General features: G+C 34.0%; 1 protein-coding gene across 4 annotated transcripts in view; it reads right to left on the bottom strand.

Moving 5' to 3' along the window:
• LOC106163226 (kinesin-like protein KIF21A) overlaps positions 1-22,709 on the bottom strand; it is a 46,125-nt gene extending 23,416 nt beyond the window's left edge. For 3 of the 4 annotated variants that reach the window (XM_086997727.1, XM_086997734.1, XM_013540747.2), the window contains exons 1-14: positions 22,429-22,708; positions 11,106-11,285; positions 8,217-8,259; positions 7,381-7,563; positions 5,775-5,834; positions 4,125-4,217; positions 3,708-3,839; positions 3,253-3,420; positions 2,881-2,996; positions 2,082-2,277; positions 1,648-1,840; positions 998-1,064; positions 547-804; positions 68-194 (exon numbers count right to left, since the gene is read on the bottom strand). In XM_086997727.1, coding sequence (XP_086853853.1) covers positions 68-194; positions 547-804; positions 998-1,064; positions 1,648-1,840; positions 2,082-2,277; positions 2,881-2,996; positions 3,253-3,420; positions 3,708-3,839; positions 4,125-4,217; positions 5,775-5,834; positions 7,381-7,563; positions 8,217-8,259; positions 11,106-11,285; positions 22,429-22,478 — 1,866 coding nt within the window. In that variant the 5' untranslated portion in view covers positions 22,479-22,708. Of the gene's footprint in view, positions 1-67; positions 195-546; positions 805-997; positions 1,065-1,647; positions 1,841-2,081; positions 2,278-2,880; positions 2,997-3,252; positions 3,421-3,707; positions 3,840-4,124; positions 4,218-5,774; positions 5,835-7,380; positions 7,564-8,216; positions 8,260-11,105; positions 11,286-22,428 lie in introns of all 4 variants that reach the window. The other variant, XM_086997737.1, reaches the window with a different exon arrangement.
• Positions 22,710-23,687: the final 978 nt, after the last annotated feature.

Genomic DNA, 23,687 nt, shown 5'->3' on the forward strand with positions numbered 1-23,687 from the left:
ATGATAAAAATTATGAGGTACGTCATAACAAATAATCCAGCGCCTTAAATTAACATCTGAATCTTACATTCTGATCCCCTTCTTCAGTTTCTGAATCCTTCTCTTGGCTTTCCTCATGTTCTACATCGTCTGCTACTCCATTCTTCTCAGCATCTTCTTTCTCTTCTGTCTTCTCATCATCACTGGCTTGTTCACTGGCAAATGAAAAGCACATCTTCAGTGAAAAACATGCCATTTAAGAAAATGCCTTGCTTATGGAGTCCCAATTAAAGTAATGGAAAATTATTTGGCAATATCTAATTGGAAACAAGATACTGGATCTGAATATAAATACATTTTAAAAGTAAAAACTAGAAATACTTTAAATGCTTGAAATGATTTTTTTTCTGCAATAATATCCATGCAAAGGTACATAAGCTTTCATTTAAGGACATCAAAGAAATTCTGTGAAATCAATACTCTTGAACATCTTCAATAATAATCCTTTGGCACACATTCCAAAACAATCTTTAATCTAATTTACTTGTGATACCCTTCATTAGCTACCTTCTGCTTGTATTCCTTGACCTCACTTTCTTTCTCATCTTCTTTACGTCTTTTTTGGCCAATTCTAACAGTGCATTTACATTATTGTCTGGAGAGGTAGGAAGCTCAAGGTTTCTACTGAGTGAGCCACCACTGGTCATAGGGACTGCCTGGAATGTGTTTTGGTGCAGGGGGCTCATAGCAGCACGCGAGGCAGGTGTGCGCAATCCTTGCCTGCGCAATGTTTCACACATTGCCTCAGATTCCATCAACTTCGTTCTGGAAAAAAGAAAGAAAGAAGATCAGTCAGATATTACACACAGGTCTGTTCTATGATTTTATGAAAATGTTTAAAATACCACAATGTTCTATGCTGACCTAATATTACAATAAAATAATCTTGTAGCAATGGTTAATGTAGTTTTTTTTTTTTTTTACACTTTTTCATATAATTAGTTAGGTATCAAGTTACCTTAACTCTTCTATCTCCTTTAAATAGCCATTAATTAAGGAGCTAATCTCATCACTACCTTCTTCACCTGGAAAAGACAGCCATAAAAACAACTTATTTCCTCATAAAAATATCAATAAAACAAGACTGTTTTGGACAAATCTCAACCTTGTATACAACCAGTTTGTACCAACAGTAATATTTTTTTAAAATAAAAACTAAGATTAGTGAATATTGTCAAATGACAACTGTCAAGTAGCAATAATAAACAAAAAAGGTCATGTTTCCAGTTTAGCTGGGGGGACCCAGGCTACTGTAACCAACCTCAGCTGACCTTAAGATTACTGTAAGCTCAACAGAGGAGGCCAATCTAATCCCTTTATTGTACCACCTCAAACTCTTATAACTAAGGTTACTTATGTGCTATTATATCAACTTCTGGTGAGCTAATCATAATCACACTGCCTTCCAGTCTGACCCATCTCCACTGACACTCTCTGTATAAATGGATAGCAGATGCTTGCATTCATTATCATTTAACAAACAGGGTAATTTTAACTCTGCTCCGTAGATGCTTCTAATTCCCAATTTTCTGGTCCAGTGTATCACATACACCTGTGACAGGGACATGACCTCACTAATATGCCATTCACATTAACTCTGTGATGTACCTGAGATATTACTTAATGCCAGGTTTGCTCTCTCAGCCAGAACAGATACATTTCTGGCTGTTAAAGAGTCAATAGTTTCCTGTAAGGCTTTAATACGAGTCCTAAGGTTATTGTTTTCTGTCTGTAACATTGTGTTTTCATGGAACATGTCATTTATTGTTTCCACTCCATCTGCATCCACCATTCGTTTCCCCTGTAATTAAAAGGTGCAATTTTACAGAAGATATAATAACATCATTAAGGATTGAAGTTTCTTAATTTGCATATGCTGTAATAGCTTTCTGAAGTAACAAATAAAGAAATACACAGGAAAGTTGTATAAAAAGAACACATTTCACCATCTTTTATCTGCTTTTGATAGATAGCATGCAACTGCATTCTTCACACTTAAAAAACATCATGGAATCTCAAAATTGATAGGTAAATTTCCTTACTGATTGATACTCCTGCAGCTCTGCCTGCAGTGCACGGATTTCCTCGCGTAGAGCCGCTATTTGTCTACTGGCCTTGTCCTGGTTCACTACCACTTTATTGGTGATGTTCCTGGCTCGGTTTGCATACTTCATAGTGTTCAATGTTTCCATGAAATCTCTGTCAGATGGGGACACACAGGCTATCATCACAGTCCGACTGGAATTGACCAAAAAACCATACATTTGGCAGAGTTTTCTATAAAAATACTAATTCTAATATATAATACAGGTCAAAAAGGATTAATGCCTTCTGTTATATACAATGCAATATTCTGATAATATACTATCCATGTTATCATTGATAATATTGAATAAAATTTATGAAAGAACTTGATGAAAAAATAATTTTTGTTTAGAATTTTTCAATCTAAGTCCATGAATAAGGAGTCTTTGCATCATGAGAGTGACATATAATAATAATAATAATAATAATAATAATAATAATAATAATAATAATAATATTCTTATATGGCGCCTTACATTCTATCTCAAGGCGCCTTACAATAATGGCTAATATACTAAAATCATTAAAATGACTACAATATTTTAATCATAAACTCTCATTGGAAACCATTTAAAATTTACACTACTAAAAATCAATCTTATAAAAAACATATATATATTAAAAAAAAAAAAAAGAAAAAAAAAACATAACATGTATCAATATAATGTATCAAAGAAAGAAATTAACATATTAATTACAGTAAAGGTATGCAAAATGTCAGTATTCCTACATATGACAACTGCATTGTGTACCCACCTATTTCCACCCAAGGAATCCTGTAGTAATCGAGTTAGCTTAGAGTCTCTATAAGGCACATGGCTGCCTTTCTTTGCCTTGTCCCCCAGTGCTGATATCACATTGCCCAGGGCAAGCTATAGGAGAAATGAGAGAATTCCTAAATGTTTTTTTTTTTTTTTTTTTTTTTTCAGTTTGAGTTCATATAGGGAATGAAAGTGGCATAGTTTGATGCTTTTAATGAAACATAACATCAGGAATTATAAAAACATACTTCCTGAAAACTGCTCTTCTTAAGATCAATGCTTCAACCCCTCTCTCTCAAAAAGAAATCTTTAAATTCTAAATGATCTGCCAGTACAAGCTTATAAACAAATGCCAAAGCAATCTTACCAGGCCACAGTTGATAGAGATGCCTTCCTTGGCTCTGTCTCCTGTTGCTCCTGTCCTTTTGAGCCTTTCTGATCCGGCAAGGTCAACAAAATGGAACTTTGCCGTAAGTGTTTCAAATTCTGTTTCTGTTGTGTCAGCTTCTTTGCCTTCTTCTACTTCATTAGAGTTCTGCAATAAAATTATGCCAATTGAAAGAATCTACATATCTAAGGTATGGATTTTTACATAGCATTTTTGTCATGGTCTTCAATTTAGGCACTTGTTGCCAAATAAGTGTTACTCAAAATGACCATTTGATAAAATTGAACAGTCAAATATTAGATATAACTTAAAATACTTGACACCCAGACTATTTAGTGTAATACAATCCAATTTTCAGACTATTATCAGTGATTCCTTTGAATCCCAATATGTCCCCTCCCCCATGATGCTCTTATTCTTGAGTAAAAACTCACAGTCACATTAGGCACAACCCTCAGCTGTTTGATGTGCAGTGTAAATATGGCGTGAGATCTGGAAGACTGAGAGTTCATATTGGTACTGGCTGTAGTACGGGACAAGGCACCCATCTTCAGGCACTGGAGTGTCTGAGTTATAAAAAAAAACAGTAATTATGTTGCATGAAATGGAAGACTGATAAATTGTAATGGTACTGGATGTAAAAATAAACAAGTAAGTCATCAGCAAGCACAACACTGTTTGAAGGTAAAAATATATGAAAATAACAAATTTCAAATCATACCTGAAAACAATAAAACTCATTTCAGTGCACTTAAAATACTCTGATGAACATATGATAGGGGGATTAAGACAGCAGCTAATGTCATCATTTATTATTGATCATATATCTTACAATTAACTAAGCTACTTACATCATCAAGTGAGGTTGTGGTCCTAGTGGTGACACCTACAGTGTAAATTCCACCAGATGCATCTTCGTGGATCTTTATGTGAGACTTGCCTCTCTGTAAAGCAGAAAATAAAATAAAACTAATTATTTTCATTATAAGTCTATATCTTACATCTTCCTGATCCAGATTTTAAAGACAATTAATGAGCAGGACTAGAAAAGATGTCAGAGAGCACAGACCTCCACCAAGGCAGCTCAATTTATATTTATAATTTATGAATTCATCGTTGGATCACCACCAAAATCTATCTGATTCTCAGTTAGCCTATTTCTGATCGACCCTGAATTTTTTATAAAAATTTGTCCATAACATTTTGAGTTAGGCTGCCTTACCATGTTGCCTAGGTTTCAGTTTTTTTCTTCTTTTTTTATGTCAGAGAGAGAATAATATTTGGATATGAATATGATAAATGTTAGAATGATTAACTGCAATAACAATTTTTCACAGCATAATTTTGCCTTTAAGTTGGAAGTCATTCCAGTCTAGACCAAAAATCAATCTAATCACACAAGTTATCTATTCATGGAGAACAGGAGATTGACTCACACATAACTATATCTCATAAGAAGAAAAAAAAGAGCTAAAAATCAATACATAATATGTGTTCATTCTGCAAACTGTCACCTTTCAAAGACTTGATTGATGCATTGGAGAAACTATAAATGAAAATAAAATACCCCCTTGTTAGGTGACTTCAGTTATACAGCCTATATAAACATCAGTGAAGAGATATTCATGAAGTCAATTCAGCTTCAATAGCTTTGAGATATACACTGTCTTTAAATATATAATTTGTGATGTGATATGATTTGATGTGAGTAAAAGCTGCATGACTGTTCTTTTGTAGTGTCAACTACAATGGCTTTTGCTAACTAATCTTAAAGATGAAGAAGAAATATTTAAGTTCGAGTAATAGTTAAATTACCTAAAATCATGCAACATGTCTTTGAAACATAAGTACAAGATATAAAAAAAAAAAAAAGAAAACTGAAAAAAAGGGGAGGAATATCACAAATTGCATCACTTTTTCCTTATAGGCAAATTGTTTTTAAAAAACACACATTAGCTGACACTTTGTAATAAGTGTCATAAAACAATGGTTGCCCACTATTTTCTTTTCTTACACCCAAAGCAAAACCATAAGTGACCTTTCCTTATTATGACCAGTGCATAACCTAACCAGGTGAATAAGTAAGTAGTGGCAATGTCAGTAGGTGTCAACCTGAACACTAAGTTACACCATTACCTTAGGACACCCCTAGGACAGACAATTACCACCTGTTCATTAACATAATTAGCATTCACCTCAGTCCAGTGTAAGGTCAGTAATATAATATACAGAGGAGGTGCACTGAATTTTCTACCCCATATATCACCTTTGGCTGAACAGTCATTAATGTTCATTGAATTCAAAATGATAGGACACTGTGTAACACCCATCAGATGCTGCCTAACGAGTGGTCAGAAAATGTAACAAAAGCACTATTTTCTGCCCTTTCAAAGCACCCAAACAAAATATTTGAGGCACTAAATGAATGATGGCTGAAATGGACAGTGAGAATTAACACTAGTAATGTCTTAATTCCTAAAAATGAGAACGGTTTCACTTACCCTTGATTCTGCAGGATCTCTGGTTGAATCCAGCAAGTCTAAAATTTCTTCATTGTACAGCTGAAACAAAAAAAAAAACATCATATAGATGTATTTTGAATAGAATGGGTGGGTTAAAATGTTATTTGTTCCCGTGACCTGTTAAGTCAATAAATTACCAATAAGACAATACTGAAAATATACAAATATGTATGAAAAGTTCTTTCCTAGATGTCAGTATGGGTCAATTTGGTCAGACGGTTATTTGTGTATGTGTGTTATTTCTTGAAAGTGTGGGAATTCAAGACAGTGTTTTATAGCTAGCATAATTTTCCTTCTTATTAATTTTTTCATTTCTGCATCCAAGTTAGATTAGATAATAGCCAGCATCATTCTGCTTGGTATTTTCAAATTGAATTTTGTCACTATCCCCATTACTTTTTGTTTCCCACGCCCATAATAATACTTTGCATACAACATTCACCTCAACACAATTGGTACCAAGTTATTATCTACTATCTACAAATGAACAAGCATCTCGTGTTCTGCCCAATTAATTTCCAATCATTCACAGCTTCACTCTTGCATCTTAACATTATGCCAGTGGCTAAAAATAATTCATCTGGCTAACGATGGATAATTTTTTCCTATTTACTTGCCATTAATTGTGCTCACTCTTGCAGGAGTAAAAATTACCCAAATGCTATAAGAACAAAGTAAAATTTAGTTCAAATCTTTAATTTATCTGAGATCATAAGTGATCAGGTAAAAGCCATCTTTTCCCAGCACTGTTGCGGTTGAAAACTCTGATGTGACTATAACCTATTAGGCATTTATCTAGAACAAAAACTACACTTCACATTGGTCTGCTTCATGGATTCACATAGAACAATGCTCTTGTCTGCTTAAAAAACAATTAACCCTATCTGCTTGTCCTCCAGGTGTCAAGTACCGTGTAGTATCCTCATTAATTCTAGAACAATTTAGACAACAAACTCAGCGTGACTTCCCCACATCAGTGTACTGAATTGTTGATTACCAGCAGACTCAGTGGGAATTATATATCAGTTGTATATGTATACTGAGCATATGGCAAGATGTTTAAACTTAACTTGGCAATGCATATTTGATCACAATTCAGATTATTTACATTTTGACAGCAAGAATCATTATTTTGTTTATTCACAAGTTCGGTACCTTTTCTTTCATTTCTGCCATGTGCATACAAAATCAGCCAAAACTTCACACAGAATGGAATCAATCATAAAATAGAGCAGGCTTTTAAAATACTCACTGAGTACAAAGTCAAAACCAGGACTTGACAGGAAATCATGTTTTACCAACTTAAATTTTTTCTGTTGGGGGCTTTGGAGATTTGTTACAAGGAAGAAAGGATAAAAAACCTATCAAAATGTATTTTTGGGAGACCAGGATGCGAGTTTACTTTAAAGTCAAAGCAATAATCCATCCATAATCATTTTACATTCTGTGCACTTGTAGAGTCTAGTCTTTGAAGACGAAACCTCTAAAAAAATAATTCAACATGTAGATTCTAAATGATCAACTTCAGGAATTAGCAATAAAAGTATGCTTTAAGTGCATTTTATTTAGCTATGAAAAAATCTACCTCCATAAACTGCGCATTGACTTTGAAATCAGGAGGAGGCAGGTTCAGTTCTGTCGCTTTCTGTTTTCTCTCCTCGATGCCCTTGAATAAATGGTCCACGGCCCTGGGTATGATCCCTATCTGCTCTGGATCACAGGCCACATCCAGTCCAGTGCCCATACTGAAGGTTTTACCTGAGCCGGTCTGATGACAACAGAGAAAAGGAAATGTTTTTCTGGTTAATAGATGTTGTAGTTAACACAGATACAGCAATACTTCATTATTCAAATGGCCTAGCAAGAACAGGGAATATAATCTACAATTATAGCTGCCATTATATACAGTGCATGAGAAAAATAAAGTAATAAGAAATACAGAAATTATCTATTAATCTAATAAAACATCATAAACAGATGACAGAATATTGTATCCTCTCATGTAAAAAACTTTCTAAAATTGCAGGCTATGATGAATGCTAGAAATTATGCCAAACGTTAAGTCTAAGAGTAACTGCTTTTTAGTAAAAAAATGCTAATATAACTGCTATATGTCATATTCAAGCACTGTTATTTAGGTAACAGAATCAAGTTAAAGCATATATTACAGATAAACACTATTGAAATACCCATTAACACCTCTTATCTTAGGTGTCAAAAACCTGTACTTAAAAGTAATAACACTGACAGATCATGTTTTTTGCAAAGATGAACACGATAAGAACACGCCTACCTGAGTGAGGCAGGCAAACCACTCAGGAGAGATAGCACTGAAGAAAGCATGCACTGACACTATTCAGTGTGTCTGTGCAACAAAATATTGTAAGGCGGACTACCATATGGGTTGTTTTAATGTATTACCTGTCCATAGGCAAATATCGTAGCATTGTAACCTTCGAGGCATCTGGAAAAAAAGTAATTGAAGTTTAAAATTCTCTGATTTGCACTTTGTTTCTGAGGTAAATAATCAACATAAAGTCCAAACAGTGAAATTTATATAAAATTTTATATATATGATTTATCAGAGAAATAAGATTATATCATGATTTGTGTCACCTTTTGCTTTGAAGTTTGTTTCCCTTGCTTTAAATAATAAATTAACATATATTTAATCAATAAAAAACCAGGTTGTTTTTTTCTGATTAAGAAAATAACTATTGAAAAAAAGTACACATGGTGTGTGTGTGTGTGTGTGTGTGTGTGTGTGTGTGTGTGTGTGTGTGTGTGTGTGTGTGTGTGTGTGCATGTGTGAATGTACATGTGTGTGTGTATCAAACCAAAAATGTCAAACATGTTTCTAATTTTTTCACTACAAACAATATGTCATTATATCAGCAACCCCTGTACCAAAAGTCAAACAATTATACAGCTTTTAAAATATTAATTCAACAAGTAGTCAGGGCTTTTATGAGGGACACAAAAAAAAGGAACAGATGCAATTAGGCCTTCACTGCCTGCCATTTTACACCATAGATTCCAACCATACTAGTATATCAGTTGACAAGCATATATGATTCCAACATAAAGTTCTTTAACTGTAAGGTTAAACCACATATAATAGGCCACAAGTCTGAGAACCATTGCAGCTTCAAATACTCTACTTTCCTAGTTTTCACAACAGAAGCACAAAACATCCCATTAACCTTATAAAAGGAAAGGCTAACAGTCCAGACTTTATTGATCCATCCCTTTATATCAGGCTGAATTTGACTTCAGGATGTATACAGCTACAAGAAGCTTACAGAGAAATCCAACCATGTTCAGGCGTAATCCTTTCAACAGAATCAGTTGATACCCAGTGCACGTGCAGGGGTATAAAATTGCACTGGTGTTCTCGCCTGGGGCTTGTGCTTCATGACAGAGGCAACTGCTTTTTACAGCTTCTGGGGCAAATTTATATGACAAATAGTTATGCAATAAGTCGGAATGAAATTGGGAGAGAAATACCACATAAGGTCACCAATGTCCTGACTGGTCATTTATTAAAATGACATGAAATGAGGAAATATTGCAGTCATTTAGCTCAGAAATTTATCTCTATTTGGTGTAGAAATGTATCTTTATTTGTGTCAGCATCTAGAGCAATGATTCAGAACAAACATAGACTATGCAACAGAATTCTGCCTTCCTCAATACTAAACAAAACCTTTTTAATATATATATATATATTTTTAATTATTCCTACTTTGTTTGAAAAAGGTACCTTTATAAAAAGCATGGATGCTATTTTAGTTGTCACCATTTCTTTGCTGAGTTTAACACATAAATGCATATATATGCATGATTTATATCACATCCATTTTTAAAGCACGCTTTCCAAAAAATGTGTTCAGAATATGGTAATTATTTTGAATGTCTTTTCTCTCATGAAAGAAGATATAATACATATAATGCTCCAGGCATTGGTACCTGAAAGCAGGTTAAATTATACAAAATTCAAGCTACTGTTACTGCACACACATACATATGTACAGGCTACAGTTTCATATGCAATGACACCCAACTGTTTAAATCAATATGTAGCCAGGAATTAATCTAGCATTAATTCTTCTTATTAAATCAGCATGGTTCACTTCCTCTGATGAAAAAATATGGGAGCTTGCAGGTTTCAAATTTGCTCAAACTACGTGCACTGCATGTGGTATATCAGGCACTCAAAAAGAAAGACATGGTTAAAGAATTTAAATTGCTTGAAATTTATATGGGAAATTGGTTACAAGTTTGATTAAATAGACACTTCCTTTTACATTTATTCTGTTGAACAACTTGCATTTTCTGAAAAACACTTGTATACAAATTGTGGAAAGAATACCCTTAAATTTTACAATACATGTAGTCAGTATGATTGTCCTACTCCCATGCTTAACTTACAGACACCAACTGCATCAGGCACACCCTCTCAATAAAAAAAACTTATTCACATATATCATATATCAAATCCACATACACATGGCAAGAGTTCTTAGTCAAGGCTATGGAACTTAATATCACAAAAAGGCAACTGTTTTGGGGATTTAACTGTCTGGGTTTATCTTTTTAACTCTTTGGTATCGACTCGTAGTTTTATACAGAGCTAGAACCTTATGCATATTGTGATTCAGTAAAGGATTCCATCAGCTGTGTTGATCACTCAGTCACCATGATAATTTTTTCAATCAACAGCTAAAATCAGATTTTTTCTTTGTTTCTACATTTGTTATATATGTTCTGCAAACCAAAATTATTTAAATAAGGCACCCAGTAGATGGTTCAATAATTGGGTAAAACAACCTGGGCCAATCAACACAGAATGCATTTCCCTCATGTATACAAAAGAGCCCAAGTTTGCTCAGCTCCTGTGGCATTGCCCACTCCAAGGACGGCTACTATATACACACTTGACCAATACAGGGGTACTTTGAGAGGGTCAGTTCAGATGCTGGAGGTAGACATACATTTTTCGGAACTGTTGAAAGGTTTCCCATAAATACCCACTGAGGTATGGGAAGCCACTGGAACATACATGCCATCCTTCATAGTGAAACATTTGCTGAAATGCAAGGGATTTATTTTCTACTCTAATGAAAGCAGGAGTCAGAGATGCACAAGTGTTCTTGGGTGAAATCTTCTGGATTGCTCTTGGTTCATGGTAATTTCTGCCAAAATTCGTTTGTACTAAAAAAATAATTCTCAAAGGGACCAGTTGGAGAAGCAGAAGGGGAAGAAGCTGGAGGTGAAAAGTATAAAATGGGATCATTTGAGAAAACCTACCCTTCAATGAGAGGTCTGGCACATGTGTCATATACTTGATCCTGTGTGGAGTCTCTGTCGAATACATAGTCATAGGTGAATGGCTTGTCCTTGCCCAGTGTCACCTGTGGTTCTCCAGGTGTCACAGATGTGCACACCTGACACATGTCTATCTTCTCGCGAGCCAACTGAGGACGGATTCTGGAAATAAATAGGCATTTCAAAGTCAATGAAAGTTGAAACATACCTTGGTGAGCTCTCTATAAGATACTGTTGTTAGTTCATTCTACAAATGTCTTTCACTTCAAAAAAAAAAAAAAAAATACCAAAGTGATGTCTCTTCATGATATATTGTATGCTACTTTTCCAAGATCTTTACACTTTATTTATTCCAAAAGCCACTTTTGCAAAATATATGATATTCAAATGCATGTAAGTAAAACATTTCTCATAACTGAAAACAGATATTAAACATTTATTTTGAAGCCCACATACTAATACACTTGACTTCAAAGCTGGGGATATTTTCATCTCTGCATTTTAACACACCCTCTGATAGTGTACTGATAATTACCCGTGTTGTTATATTTCATAAATAAACTGTCATAAAGCTAGTATAACTGTAATGTTCAGTATTTCATCTGCTAGGCATTGACGCCGTTTTGAAAATGTTGGTTCTATAAATAAGTAGGAAACAGTAACTACATTATATGCTACTACAACTAGGACAATTACAAGGGAGGGTATCTTCATGGCGTTTTCTGGTTTCAAATGATCAATTAATGACCGTTTGTCTTGACAGCAACATATTTTACACAAGACTTACTTCATTAAAAATAGATACAGACTTGTCATTTGAATGGTTAAAATTCTACATGTGTGTATGACTAAGTATCTGTGTGTGTGTGTGTGTGTGTGTGTGTGTGTGTGTGTGTGTGTGTGTGTGTGTGTGTGTGTGTGTGTGTGAAAGGGAAAAGAGAGAGTGTGAGAGAGAGAGAAAAGGGCATGTAGGAAGAAGATTTCACTTTAATCATTTACCTTCACCCCCCCCCCCCCCCCCCCCCCCCCTTATTCAATGCACACAAACTAAGTCAGTATAATCAATCTTACTCCAAATCCCATAATCTTCCGGTTTAAACTATCTGACCATTCCCCTGATTTATCATCATCACAACCCTCTATCCCTACAGTGCAAAACACCTCTAATATGCATGTCCTTATCACACAAACACGGCTTGTCTACATGCTTGTACAAGGTTCCTAAACAAACGCATATCTCCACAGGTGCCCAGTACAACATAGAAGAGTTGAAGATTTCTTTCACGTAACTTCTAATTTTACCATGCTTTACCTGAGAATAAAAACACAACTTAAGGGCACTCAGGAGGAATCCTGTTAATTAATACACATCCTACTGATAATACACTCCAGAATAAAAACCATTTTAATCCTGTTGTCATATTATATAAATTCATTAAAGGTTATCTAAACATCAACATTTAGGAAAACAGGTAAGGTGTCTGTGATTAGGAGAAGGTAAATGTTCTCAAAGGGATCAAATTTCTGAGAGACAGCAGGTATGAAGTGGAACCCCTGGCCAAACCCTTAACTTTGAATCCTAGGAATGTGAAGATTCCTCAGAATTTTCAGGCTCAGAGAAACACAGGTCCCCAATACAGGTACCCACTTAGTAATGAGAGTCAAATTTCATAAGGCACTATGATCATAAGGTCAAGATGGTTGATGTTCCCAAAAGGTCAGGAAATTGATTGAAAAATTCATCTTCATTTAAAAAAAAATATATGACTTTATTCAATTTACAATCTTATCAAACATCTTAAGTAAAGGGAGTAAGTAATCATTTCTTACTGAGAAGTGTCAAATAATTTTTGTAACTTGGACATTAAAAACATTATAAATTTGCATGAGCATGCCAAGGGCCAAGTGAATGTTGAGGAAATATTTCTGCCGATTAATTTTAGGGTCATAATTATATGACTAGATCCAACCATTATAATAAAAATAGTTCTGCAAACTACAATCTAAAAAATTTCCGAACAACGAACTTGTTGCTTCACTTCACCACATCATTAAATAACAATCTCGAAGTGTTGAGATAATAACTTCTGACTGCCAAGTGTGAAAACAAAATGTCAGAACAGTAATGTAATCATAGTATATATATTCTACAGGTAAATTGGAGCCTGCCTGTTCTCAGTAGGAAGAAGCACACTGATTAGCAGAGGAATTAACGCTAGTTACAACTGACAACTTGGTAACACAGAGTCAGTTAATCCATTCTGGTGGAAAGAGAAAACTTTAACTATTTAAAAGTTTGCATATATGATGGTGGGTGGGTAGATGGTGGATGAGAAAGGGGGCGAGAGACAAACTTATATAGTTGTAGCAAAGTTATATATTAAAATGAAGTAAATATTAGAAGGAGCTTTGACTTAAAAGTGATTTTCATTTTGGAACGGGGCCACTGTAAAAAACATTTTATAGGATTTACATTGCTGGCTTCAAAGGCACTGGACTTTATTCAGTAAAGGCAGTAAAGGCGCAGGTGGGGGTACAAAAAGGCAGAAATTCTGTTTTGGTTCTTAATACCTTCATTGTGTTGAATTTGGGCCAAAAAAAGTGAAATTTCTATATGAATATATAATCATTCCAAGTTATTTACCTTTTTTAACAGCAAATTGGGGGGGGGGGGGGAGGGTAAGACAGCACAGAGTACCATTCAGCCATTCCAATAATTTAAAATCTGGCTTGAGAGGAACAAATGTGGTAAGCATGGTTAATCTTTTCTGAAGTGTTTTTAATAGGTAATATAACACAATGCATACAAAACATTATATGGCAATACACATTTCTCCACACTTTTACACATCGAAGAAATCATAAATATGCACTCACAACTGAGAAAAAAATTATGACTATGTGGGTACAGTGACACATCAACAGTTCAAGATATTAAAATTCTACAGATACTTTAATCTCAATAAATTGCCAAGACATTCCTTCAATGTTATCTTGATATTCTTGAATCTAATTGAAAAATGGAATCTTCTCTTGACTTCAGGAATAATAAGATATTTATCTCTATGTGGGAACTTAAACAGGAATACAAAATCTTATCACATCATTTTATCTCGAGTTGTTGAAACAGAGATGATTTTTTTAACCTCATTAATTTAGATATTGTACTACAAAATGCCAAGGTACGCAGTACAGTGGGGTTGGTAACCGTGTGAACAAGGGTCTATGGAGAGACCAAAAAATGATTACAGTCCATTAAAAAAGTTTTTATGAGCTTAATGTTTTGTGGTGAAAAGAAATATGTATAAAAACTGTTTCAAACAGCAATAGGAAGAGTAAAAAAAAACTCAAAATTCAGGAAAATTTCAAAATTACAAAATCCTTTCTTTATACCATATAAATGTAGTCATTACTTGGTAGCAGTTGGTGCTGATATTTAATAGATGATTTTCTCCAACAGGCATGGTGTTAGTTGAACAGCACATAGCATGGGACTACCACTATTTGATGTTTTTGTCAGCTGTTGAAGGGGATGTAACTACCTTACAGAGTGCACAGTAGTTGCTACCCATTAAAAACAACACTATAAACCACAGCAGTGTTAAACATAACAAATCCATCACAACAAGTATCAATTTTTACTTTGCTTATTAAGGAAACTGGTCATAAATCCTCCCAATCCACATACAACTCCCTATTTTACTATCTGATCCATCTCTACCACAAGAATCATCTTTTGTCTCCATCAGACCAGTCCAACTCAGTAATGCAAACATTTCGTAAAGAATGACGACAACTAATTTCCTTTGGTATTGTCCACTATCATAGATCATCTTTCAAACCAACAAAGTCCCTTAAGTGCAAAGGAGTATAAGTGCACACCAGTCCCATGCTAAAATATTTTCCATTCAGCCAATTAGCAAAAATATAATTTTACTTATTCAACTTTCATATCCAAATGAATTTTGCATTTTCTGAATAATGTTATTTCTCTTCAGTCTTCTTTAGCCACAGAGAACCATATTTTGACATGGCTTATGGAGAATCCCGTGTGCTAAGAACTTGCTCAATTCACCCTCAAGCAGAAGTTTTGGCCAATGTGTTCCAACATGCATGAATTGACGTTTATCAAATACAGGTCTCAATTTGTACCTCGGCACACCTAGATATAACGTGTCAGTGAGCACTTACACCAACCTTTTATAACCAATTCATTGCTGATTTTTTCTGAGCCAGCTGTGAAGTTTTCTCATCTTATTTCTCACAAATATATTTTTGTATCTGCTTTGTTTCTAACCTCAAAATTAAATCCGCAGTAATAGGGGTAATGAGCTGATTTTCTTTGTTATGCATGATGATTAAAGAACAAAAATCACTTGTTATGTGACCCATAATGCAGAACCAATACATATTATTGGGATACTGAAGAGACTGCAGCTAGCATAATGTAAGTGTGTCTATAACAAATACAACACTACTGTAACCTCTTTCAGTTCACACACACATGCACATGCACACACATACACACCAAATACATGATCTGCATACCAGTATACCATCAGATGCTACATTGCCTTTGGGTGAAATCATACACTGTGGACATCACATAATACACTACTCACAAGTGTGCATTCAAATTTTGCAGAATAATCAAGTTAACTTTACACCAATGACACCAGATACATGCATTAACACCAATGACAAAGGATGTATAACTTTACACTAATTACAACACAATCTTATTGGTTTCTTTAAAGCATGTGTCTACGACTCTACGTAACATGATATCAAGTCATCATTTTCTCCATAACTGTATCACGTCAAGCAATTTTTATTTCAGTCTACTGTTAGAATTGGGCTACTGAAAGTACTATAATTCCAAAATATAATACAAAATCAATAAAAGTATCTATCATTAAGAGCTCCACAATTATCATGAAATAACATATGATAAAGACTGTAAGCTGTAACAGTCAGTGTCAGGGTTTTTGTCTACAATAATCCCACCTGTAAATCTCTCTCTTAAAAAACTTAAAGAAACACCTGCTCATGCCCTTAGCACATAATTCTTTGACCCAAAGGATGACATACAACTGCCACTAAATCATAAGCAATTTCACAATTTTGGGGACAATACATATATGCAGCAGTTACTACAGAAACATTCCTGATATTTCATTCTGAATTCAGACAACAGCAGCACTGTCTATTACAAAAACTAATTAATAACTTGCTGAAAGAAGTTACATGCAATATCGTAAATGGTATATAACACTGGCCCTCCTGAAAATTTCTCTGCCCCCCCCCCCCCCCCCCCCCCCAAAAAAAAAAGTGTCAGGCAATTCAAGATTTAAGTCCCACCCTATAAGAGAGCAAACTTGTCAACATGCATGAGTGGATTTACCTTGACTGTGAGACATGTTAATACACAAGGACAGAGGTTACTACTGCTGCCACATTAATGACAACATTGGACACTTATAATGGGTCTGCCTGTCATGGGGAATTTAATGTACATGTATCAATGATCTACATGGATTTTCAGTGTCAAGTTTTATTTAAATACCATTTGTATTTATACTCCATAAAAAACAGTAAAAATGGAGAAAAAAAATATTTGTTATAATAGCCAGCCAATGTAAAACGAATGAGTTTTGTACAACAGACTATGGTTGCCTATTTATTATTGTTTTTATTTATTTTTTTTTTATAAGTGGACTTTGCATCTGTGTTCCTTGTGATATTCTTGAACCTTGTTGAACACATACATAACTTATTAAGTATTGTAATTACAATTCAGATAATTATCACAAATGGAAATAAAACCAATCTTTCTCTTAAACCCATCTTCTATTGATACCCTCCAAACAATTATGACCACTATACCCCCTTCAAAAATGACTAGATTTAGTCTTAGATTAAGATATATATATTACACTAAAACAAACAGGCAAGACAATGAAGATCTATTTGATCTATTTGCAATGAAAATCAAAGGTCTATTTGCTAAAAGTAAAACAGGGAACATAACTTTCAACAAATAAACCAAAAATTTCAATCTAGGTATTGTGCAAGAAATTATTACACTGAGCCCATATTGTGCAAGAAACAATTACATTAGACTCTCAGTTTCACAACAAATAAGAATAATGTCCATAATTAAATAAATTAATCAATGAATTCTGCTCATCACTGAACTATACATGTGAATCCAAAAATGCTTGCAACATAGCATTTCATGCCAGTGAAATTAAAAATAAATATATGAATAATGCTTGTATTTAATGAAATGATTTTAATCACTGAAATTCATATGAATCACAAGAGCAGTGTTAATGCATTTCCTTGCTGTACTGTTGAACTAGTCACTCCAATACAGCATTATCCAAGCAAGCAACAATCAATACTGCTTTCAGAGAAAAATCTATCTTGGGGATTTAATCAGAGATTTCCCCTGACGAGTCAGCACTGTTTTTTTCTCTCTAAAATGAGGTTTAATATAACTGTAGGAAAAAAATTGCATAAAGTATCATTTGCAGACCTTCACTTTTAGCTGGGATGAAGAGAGGAGACTTATGTAAGAGCATGAACAGAATTCATGTTAGCAGACATTTAAAAAGATTGTTTTTGTCAATGGCAGAAAAATAATCTGTATTGGTTGCAAAAATATTTAAGTGTACATATGATATGTGCCTATTATCATAAAATTAGCCAAATATTATTAAATGTATGAAAATAAAGTATGCACAAGACAGACAGACAGACAGACAGACAGACTGATACACTGTTGACCTGAATGTGACATATTGATATGAATTTGTATAAGGCCAATGAGTCATATCCTACAGGTGAATCATGTTGATTTTATTGTATCTGTATATTGTCACTTGTTCATCACCTGCTTAACCTTCTTCAGTTTTCAATTGGTTGTGGGTTTATGGCATTCCTTGCAGACTTGGTGAAGTTAACATTTTAAAATGTCTACATTTTACAACCTTAAAGTTTACTGAAAATAAATAAAATGGACCAAAATCAAGAATTGAGATTAGCATTCTAGCAATAGCACATTTGTTATCTTTTATTCAAACCAACATATCACCATGAAATGGCTTCAGAGTCATGATTCTGTCACATACTAATTATACTTTTTGCACAATAAGTAATACATTAAGTTTACTGATGATAAACATCAATCACCAGCTTTGCTGAACAAACCAAAATCAGAAATAACAAGGGATTTCAATATAAACTGCCAAGCAGAAACTGAAGGAAGACCATAAAAGGCTTTTTTTATTGCAAAGACAGCTCACACTTTTGGCACCAATGCTGCAACGAGGCTAGTTAATAATACAATAAAAAATGTTGCCAAATCTGGCCTCAAAACCAACAAATACTGTCAACTTTCCAAAAGAGCATGTATAAAATTTTCTTGGCCAGCAGGTGAATCATATATTCCGGGGTATCCTGGGCTATCTGTACATATCTGTCTCAGTTGTCGCTGAGAGGCAAATGACCCAAAACTCGTCCATATGTCACTGCCATGGAGTGAGCGTAGGTAGATGTGGTGGCCTCACAGGTGCCTTAAATGCTGGGGTACTCATCTAAATGTGGCGCCAGTCTTAGCATAAGAAGCTTTTTTTAAAACAATAGTCTATAGCATGCCGCTTCATGAAAATAATATAAAATCCTGATCTATTAAAAGACCATATATATATATACAAATTAAACTGTTCTCCAGACTTTGGAAAATGGTGGATGGCTTTTGAAAACATTTTGCCCAGGAATCTCTACTACCCCATAATTTTCTAGCTGAACGTCAAATTTTACAAATTTGAATTAAAAAATGTTTGGCAAAGTTGAAGCCTTCTCTCTTTTATTTGCCACCTGCAAATTGGTACAAATTCACATCAATTAAATCCAATGATTCACAGCATGGCAACATCTGTTAGCCTTGTCCACATTTCATACTTCATACCTGAACATTTTTTATTTTTCTTACACAATGAAGTAAAAAAAAAAGTCAGATCCAGCAGGTCACTCTGCACAAAGAACCTCATTCATCTCACACTGTCAAACATGCCATGCATCTCAATATTAAAACATTATGATATATGTGGTCAAAAATGCATGTCAATTACCACGATTTCTCTGTATGATGCATCTACCCATATAGAAAGATAACATCCATGCTTGGGCATACTTTTCAATGTAAGGACAGTGTGGAGATAGGTCATCCCAATTTATAAGCATAAATAACAAAATTTGAGAGTTTTTTTCTTTTCAATGGGTAATATTCCTCTGACTGGTAAAAAAAAAGGCTGAATTTCAGGCTCTTTTATTATAAAAACTTTGAATGTTATAAAATACAACACTACCAAGGTTCTTTTGAACTGAATGTCAATCTGGGAAGAAATACATGTCCTCTGACAGGTCATCACCACTTCTACAGCCGTGTTCACAACCAGACTAAACTTAGACCAGAAATAGTCTTACAAACATAATAAGACATTCACATTACTTTCACATGGGATATAAATCTCAATAAGACACAACTGTATGTGGGTCCTTGAGTAATTTTACTAACTGCAGTTACACACACCAATGCATTAGACTATATTTCCAATCTAAGTTACTCTGGTTGTGAGCATGCCTAAATCTTGCACATATTCACTGACAAGGGACATCTCTGTCTGCCTCACACCAAGGTGCAGCCAACCTTAGGGCTATTAGCTAGACAATAATTAGCACATACATATCATCCCCTGCCATTTACACCTACATTTAACACTGAAAGTTGTCACTTGGATTTCAACACCCCAAATAAACTGTGGTATAGTATTTAGATAGATGCAAGGATACACTATATCAGTGCATGCTTCAGTGTTTATATATACAGTACACATTTTCTCCAATGCTGAAACAGATTTAAAAATGGCAGGTAGTTTTTAAAAGATAGACACAAGCCCATTACTTTGTTAATTTATTTATGACACCCAGAATGTAGTATTACATTCTTGGATGATGGAATAAATACTATCAATCAAAACGATTTACAAACTTAGGAAATCTGCATGTTAGTTGTTCTAAATGCAATTGGTCTTTGACTGGTGATTTAGAGAGGTTTACTTTTCAATTCATAAGAATCGAAATTCATGGTAAAAAAAACATAGTATGCATGGGTTATTACCATACATAAGCCTGGTGGACAATGAGAAATGCATGCAAGTTTGATTTCAACAAGTCCAGTTTTCACTCAGGAGTTTTCCTATACTAGAAACCAGAATTTTCAGACATTTATATGACTGATTCAACTAGCTTTGACTAAATTCCAAGCCTAGCTGATTAATCATTTATAACTTCCACCAAGCTTTTAAGCCACCGGCAAATCTAAAACACAGTTCTTATACCATACAATTGTGTATGATGGCATGTATCAAGCTTGCACCTAATATATATCCTATTATAGACAGAAATGATTGTTATTTTATCGTAAGCTAAATAAATATTTGGCAAATTTTATGCATTATGATTTAAGGAGATATAGCACTCTCTTACCACTTCCACCTATTTCTTATTAAGAAGCAATAACTGTGGTTTAATTCTGACTAGGATAACATTCTGCAAATTTGAAACATTGCAACTCAATAAATTAAGTATCATAGGTAAATGCTGAGTTGTGACATTATATCCCTTATTTTTGTTTCTATTTTAAAAGAGATAACTTTTTCATCTTTATCTTTCTGTAAGCCTCTTGACCCAGATCACAACTTCCTTTCAGCATACATATAGAAAAAAACACTAAGGAAAAGTAAACATCTTCAATAAAGTATGATTAGAGCAGGTAAATGTCAAGATCAACACAACCCATTGGAATACCACAGCCAAACCACCTGCAAAGCCAGGTAAGCTTGCTCAGTATTCCCAGTCTTAACCAGCAGGAATCTCTTCAAATTAAGGCATGCCCTAAACTGTATGTGGAAATATCTTATCTTAAGTGACCCAAGCTTGAATTTCCACAAAAATGCAACAACAGACACATTTACTATCTCTTTAAAATCAAAAGTGCATTGCTGATTGTCTATATTTCCAAAACTATATTAAAAAGGAAATTTTCAGTTGAACTTTAATTAAACTTGTTAAGAGCATACTTGTCTTACTGTAATAGTTATAGAGCTACTCAAAATTTAGCAAAATACGTACACCTCATGTATAATATTTATTCTCAAAACTGAAAAATATCATTCTCTTCTATCTGATAACAAAAATGCCATTTTACCCATAAGTATAGCATTACGATTCTCTCTGTTTGCTCATAATGAACAAATGTGGTCATTTATTCAGAAAGGCTTTAAGCAAACTTTATGGTTTTCAGCAAGCACTCACAATATTAGCCTAGCCACTCAAATAAGAAAGGATCTTTCTGGTATCAGAACCTTCCCACTGTGACAGAATGTGACAGATAACTTTATCCCAAAGAGACAGATTTTATGAGGGCATAGCTACATTCTTGTGTGCTTTTAACAAAAAAAATACACCACTACCAAAGAATAATTTCCCAACTGCATGTAATGCACATTTAACAAACATTTATGCACTATTAATTTTTAAGCAGGCAATTATTAACTTAGTCAGGTAAAATGTCCTGAAAGTCGGTAAAAATCAGATACAAGACATTGATTGTAAATGTAGATTTTATGACTAAGTGAAACTATTCAAGTGAAGTAACCCCTGCACAGTTGAAAATATCAATATTTCAATACCTACTCCTATTATAAAAACAGACCTTATACCAAAGGACACAAACGGAATTATTGATAAAAATAAAGGTGTAAATGCCAAAATATACACACTGTCACCTCTCATATTAAGCTGTTATTTAAGGTCAATGCATGTACTGAACCAGTAAAGATTGAAAGTAAACACTGAATGCTCCTACAAGAAATAGAATAACCACAAGATGAATGATGACTTCTGTGTGCACTGTACTTAGAAGGAAGTGTAATCATTTTAACTGGAAACAGTAAAAAGTGCTTATATTGCTCATATCAGAAACGTGGACCTAACTGCACTTATATGGTTGATGCTGGTGTTAGAACTGTGAAATTTATCACGTCAGTCTTCTTGTAACTATTCATGCAGAACATAATACATGTAACATAAAAAAAAATAGAAAACAATTTATCGTTACTAGTTAGAACAATAAATACTGTTTAACGCGACTTTTTGCTCATAATATGATCAATAGCATAAGCAGTGAAAATGCGTCGAACTGACACGCTCCTCGTCGAGGTAGCACACGACTTACCTCAGTGCTACTCTGACACTTGTATTATCGTCGCTGGAGGGGTCCGACATCACGATTGTTTCAACGTTATTGCGTCCGCGCTCTCTCAAAAATGCATTCTTCTAGCACCATCGATGTAACAGAGAAATAAACGGTTTCCCTGCTTCACAGCTAACCCATATTCATAACACAGTGCTAGGCAAGCCACTCAAACATCATGATACTTCCAACTTCAAACACAATCGTTGAGCGGTAGCCTCCGACTGCGATGACCAATTTCGATAACAATCTAATGAACGGAAGTATTTGGCTTGTCTTGACGAATGGCGACAACGAAACATTTGCGGGAAACAAGTGGTTGATCAAGATCTTGTACCTGATAGCTGAAAGATTGACAGTGCTTGGAACGTTTCAGCGCTAATAATTCTATAAAATCTAATAAAAAACAGAAATGAAACTGAAAAACAGATTACAGATAAAACATTTTGTCCACAACATTGGGCATATAACAAATAGTTTTACAAAAAAAAAAAGGATGAATAAATTTTTACTGAATTCCTATGTACAGCCTGTATGTTATATAATGATGAAACCAATGCCTTTACATGCGACTCCAAACTGAAAAAAATTACTTGCCTTTCTGCCATAGGACAATATTTTCCTTTCCAAAACAGTGTGTTTTGTGAGCCATGAAACAAATTTTGTAAAATTATGAATGAAAAAGAATACGATTAAATAAAAAAAATGTGAGGTGTATATGGTATAATGACTTGTAGCAATCAATTCGGATTTAAATGGCAACATTTTAAAGTAATAATCTAAAAAAATGCATTCATTCAAAAAAATTGAAAAAGAAAATAAATATAGTTCAATGAGAAAAATAATTTAAAGAAATATTCTCACTTTAAAATTGCCTCCCTTAACTACATCATAAAAAGGAACATTTTATTTATTCATTATCAAAAATACTACAATTGCTTCTAAACCTTTTTATTTCAAGTTATCTTTTTTATTTTATTTAATTTTTTTAAATCTCACTTTAATTATGTTAGCGTTTATGTTTTTTTACTACGAACGTTTTTTTTTTTTTTTTTTTTTTTTTTTTTACATTTTGACTTATTTGTTGACATGAACCACATTTTATCTTCATCAAATTCTGTCTTCGTTTTTTCTGGTATTGTCTTTGGTATTTTCTTTAATAAGCCCCTTTTACACTGGACGGCGTCGATCCTTTCTGCATTTATAAATATATGGTCTAAATACAGAGACAGTCTCTTCTT

This window comes from Lingula anatina, chromosome 1 (assembly GCF_051362555.1).
Source record: "Lingula anatina isolate TDL-2025a chromosome 1, LinAna3.0, whole genome shotgun sequence".
NCBI lineage: Eukaryota > Metazoa > Brachiopoda > Lingulata > Lingulida > Lingulidae > Lingula > Lingula anatina.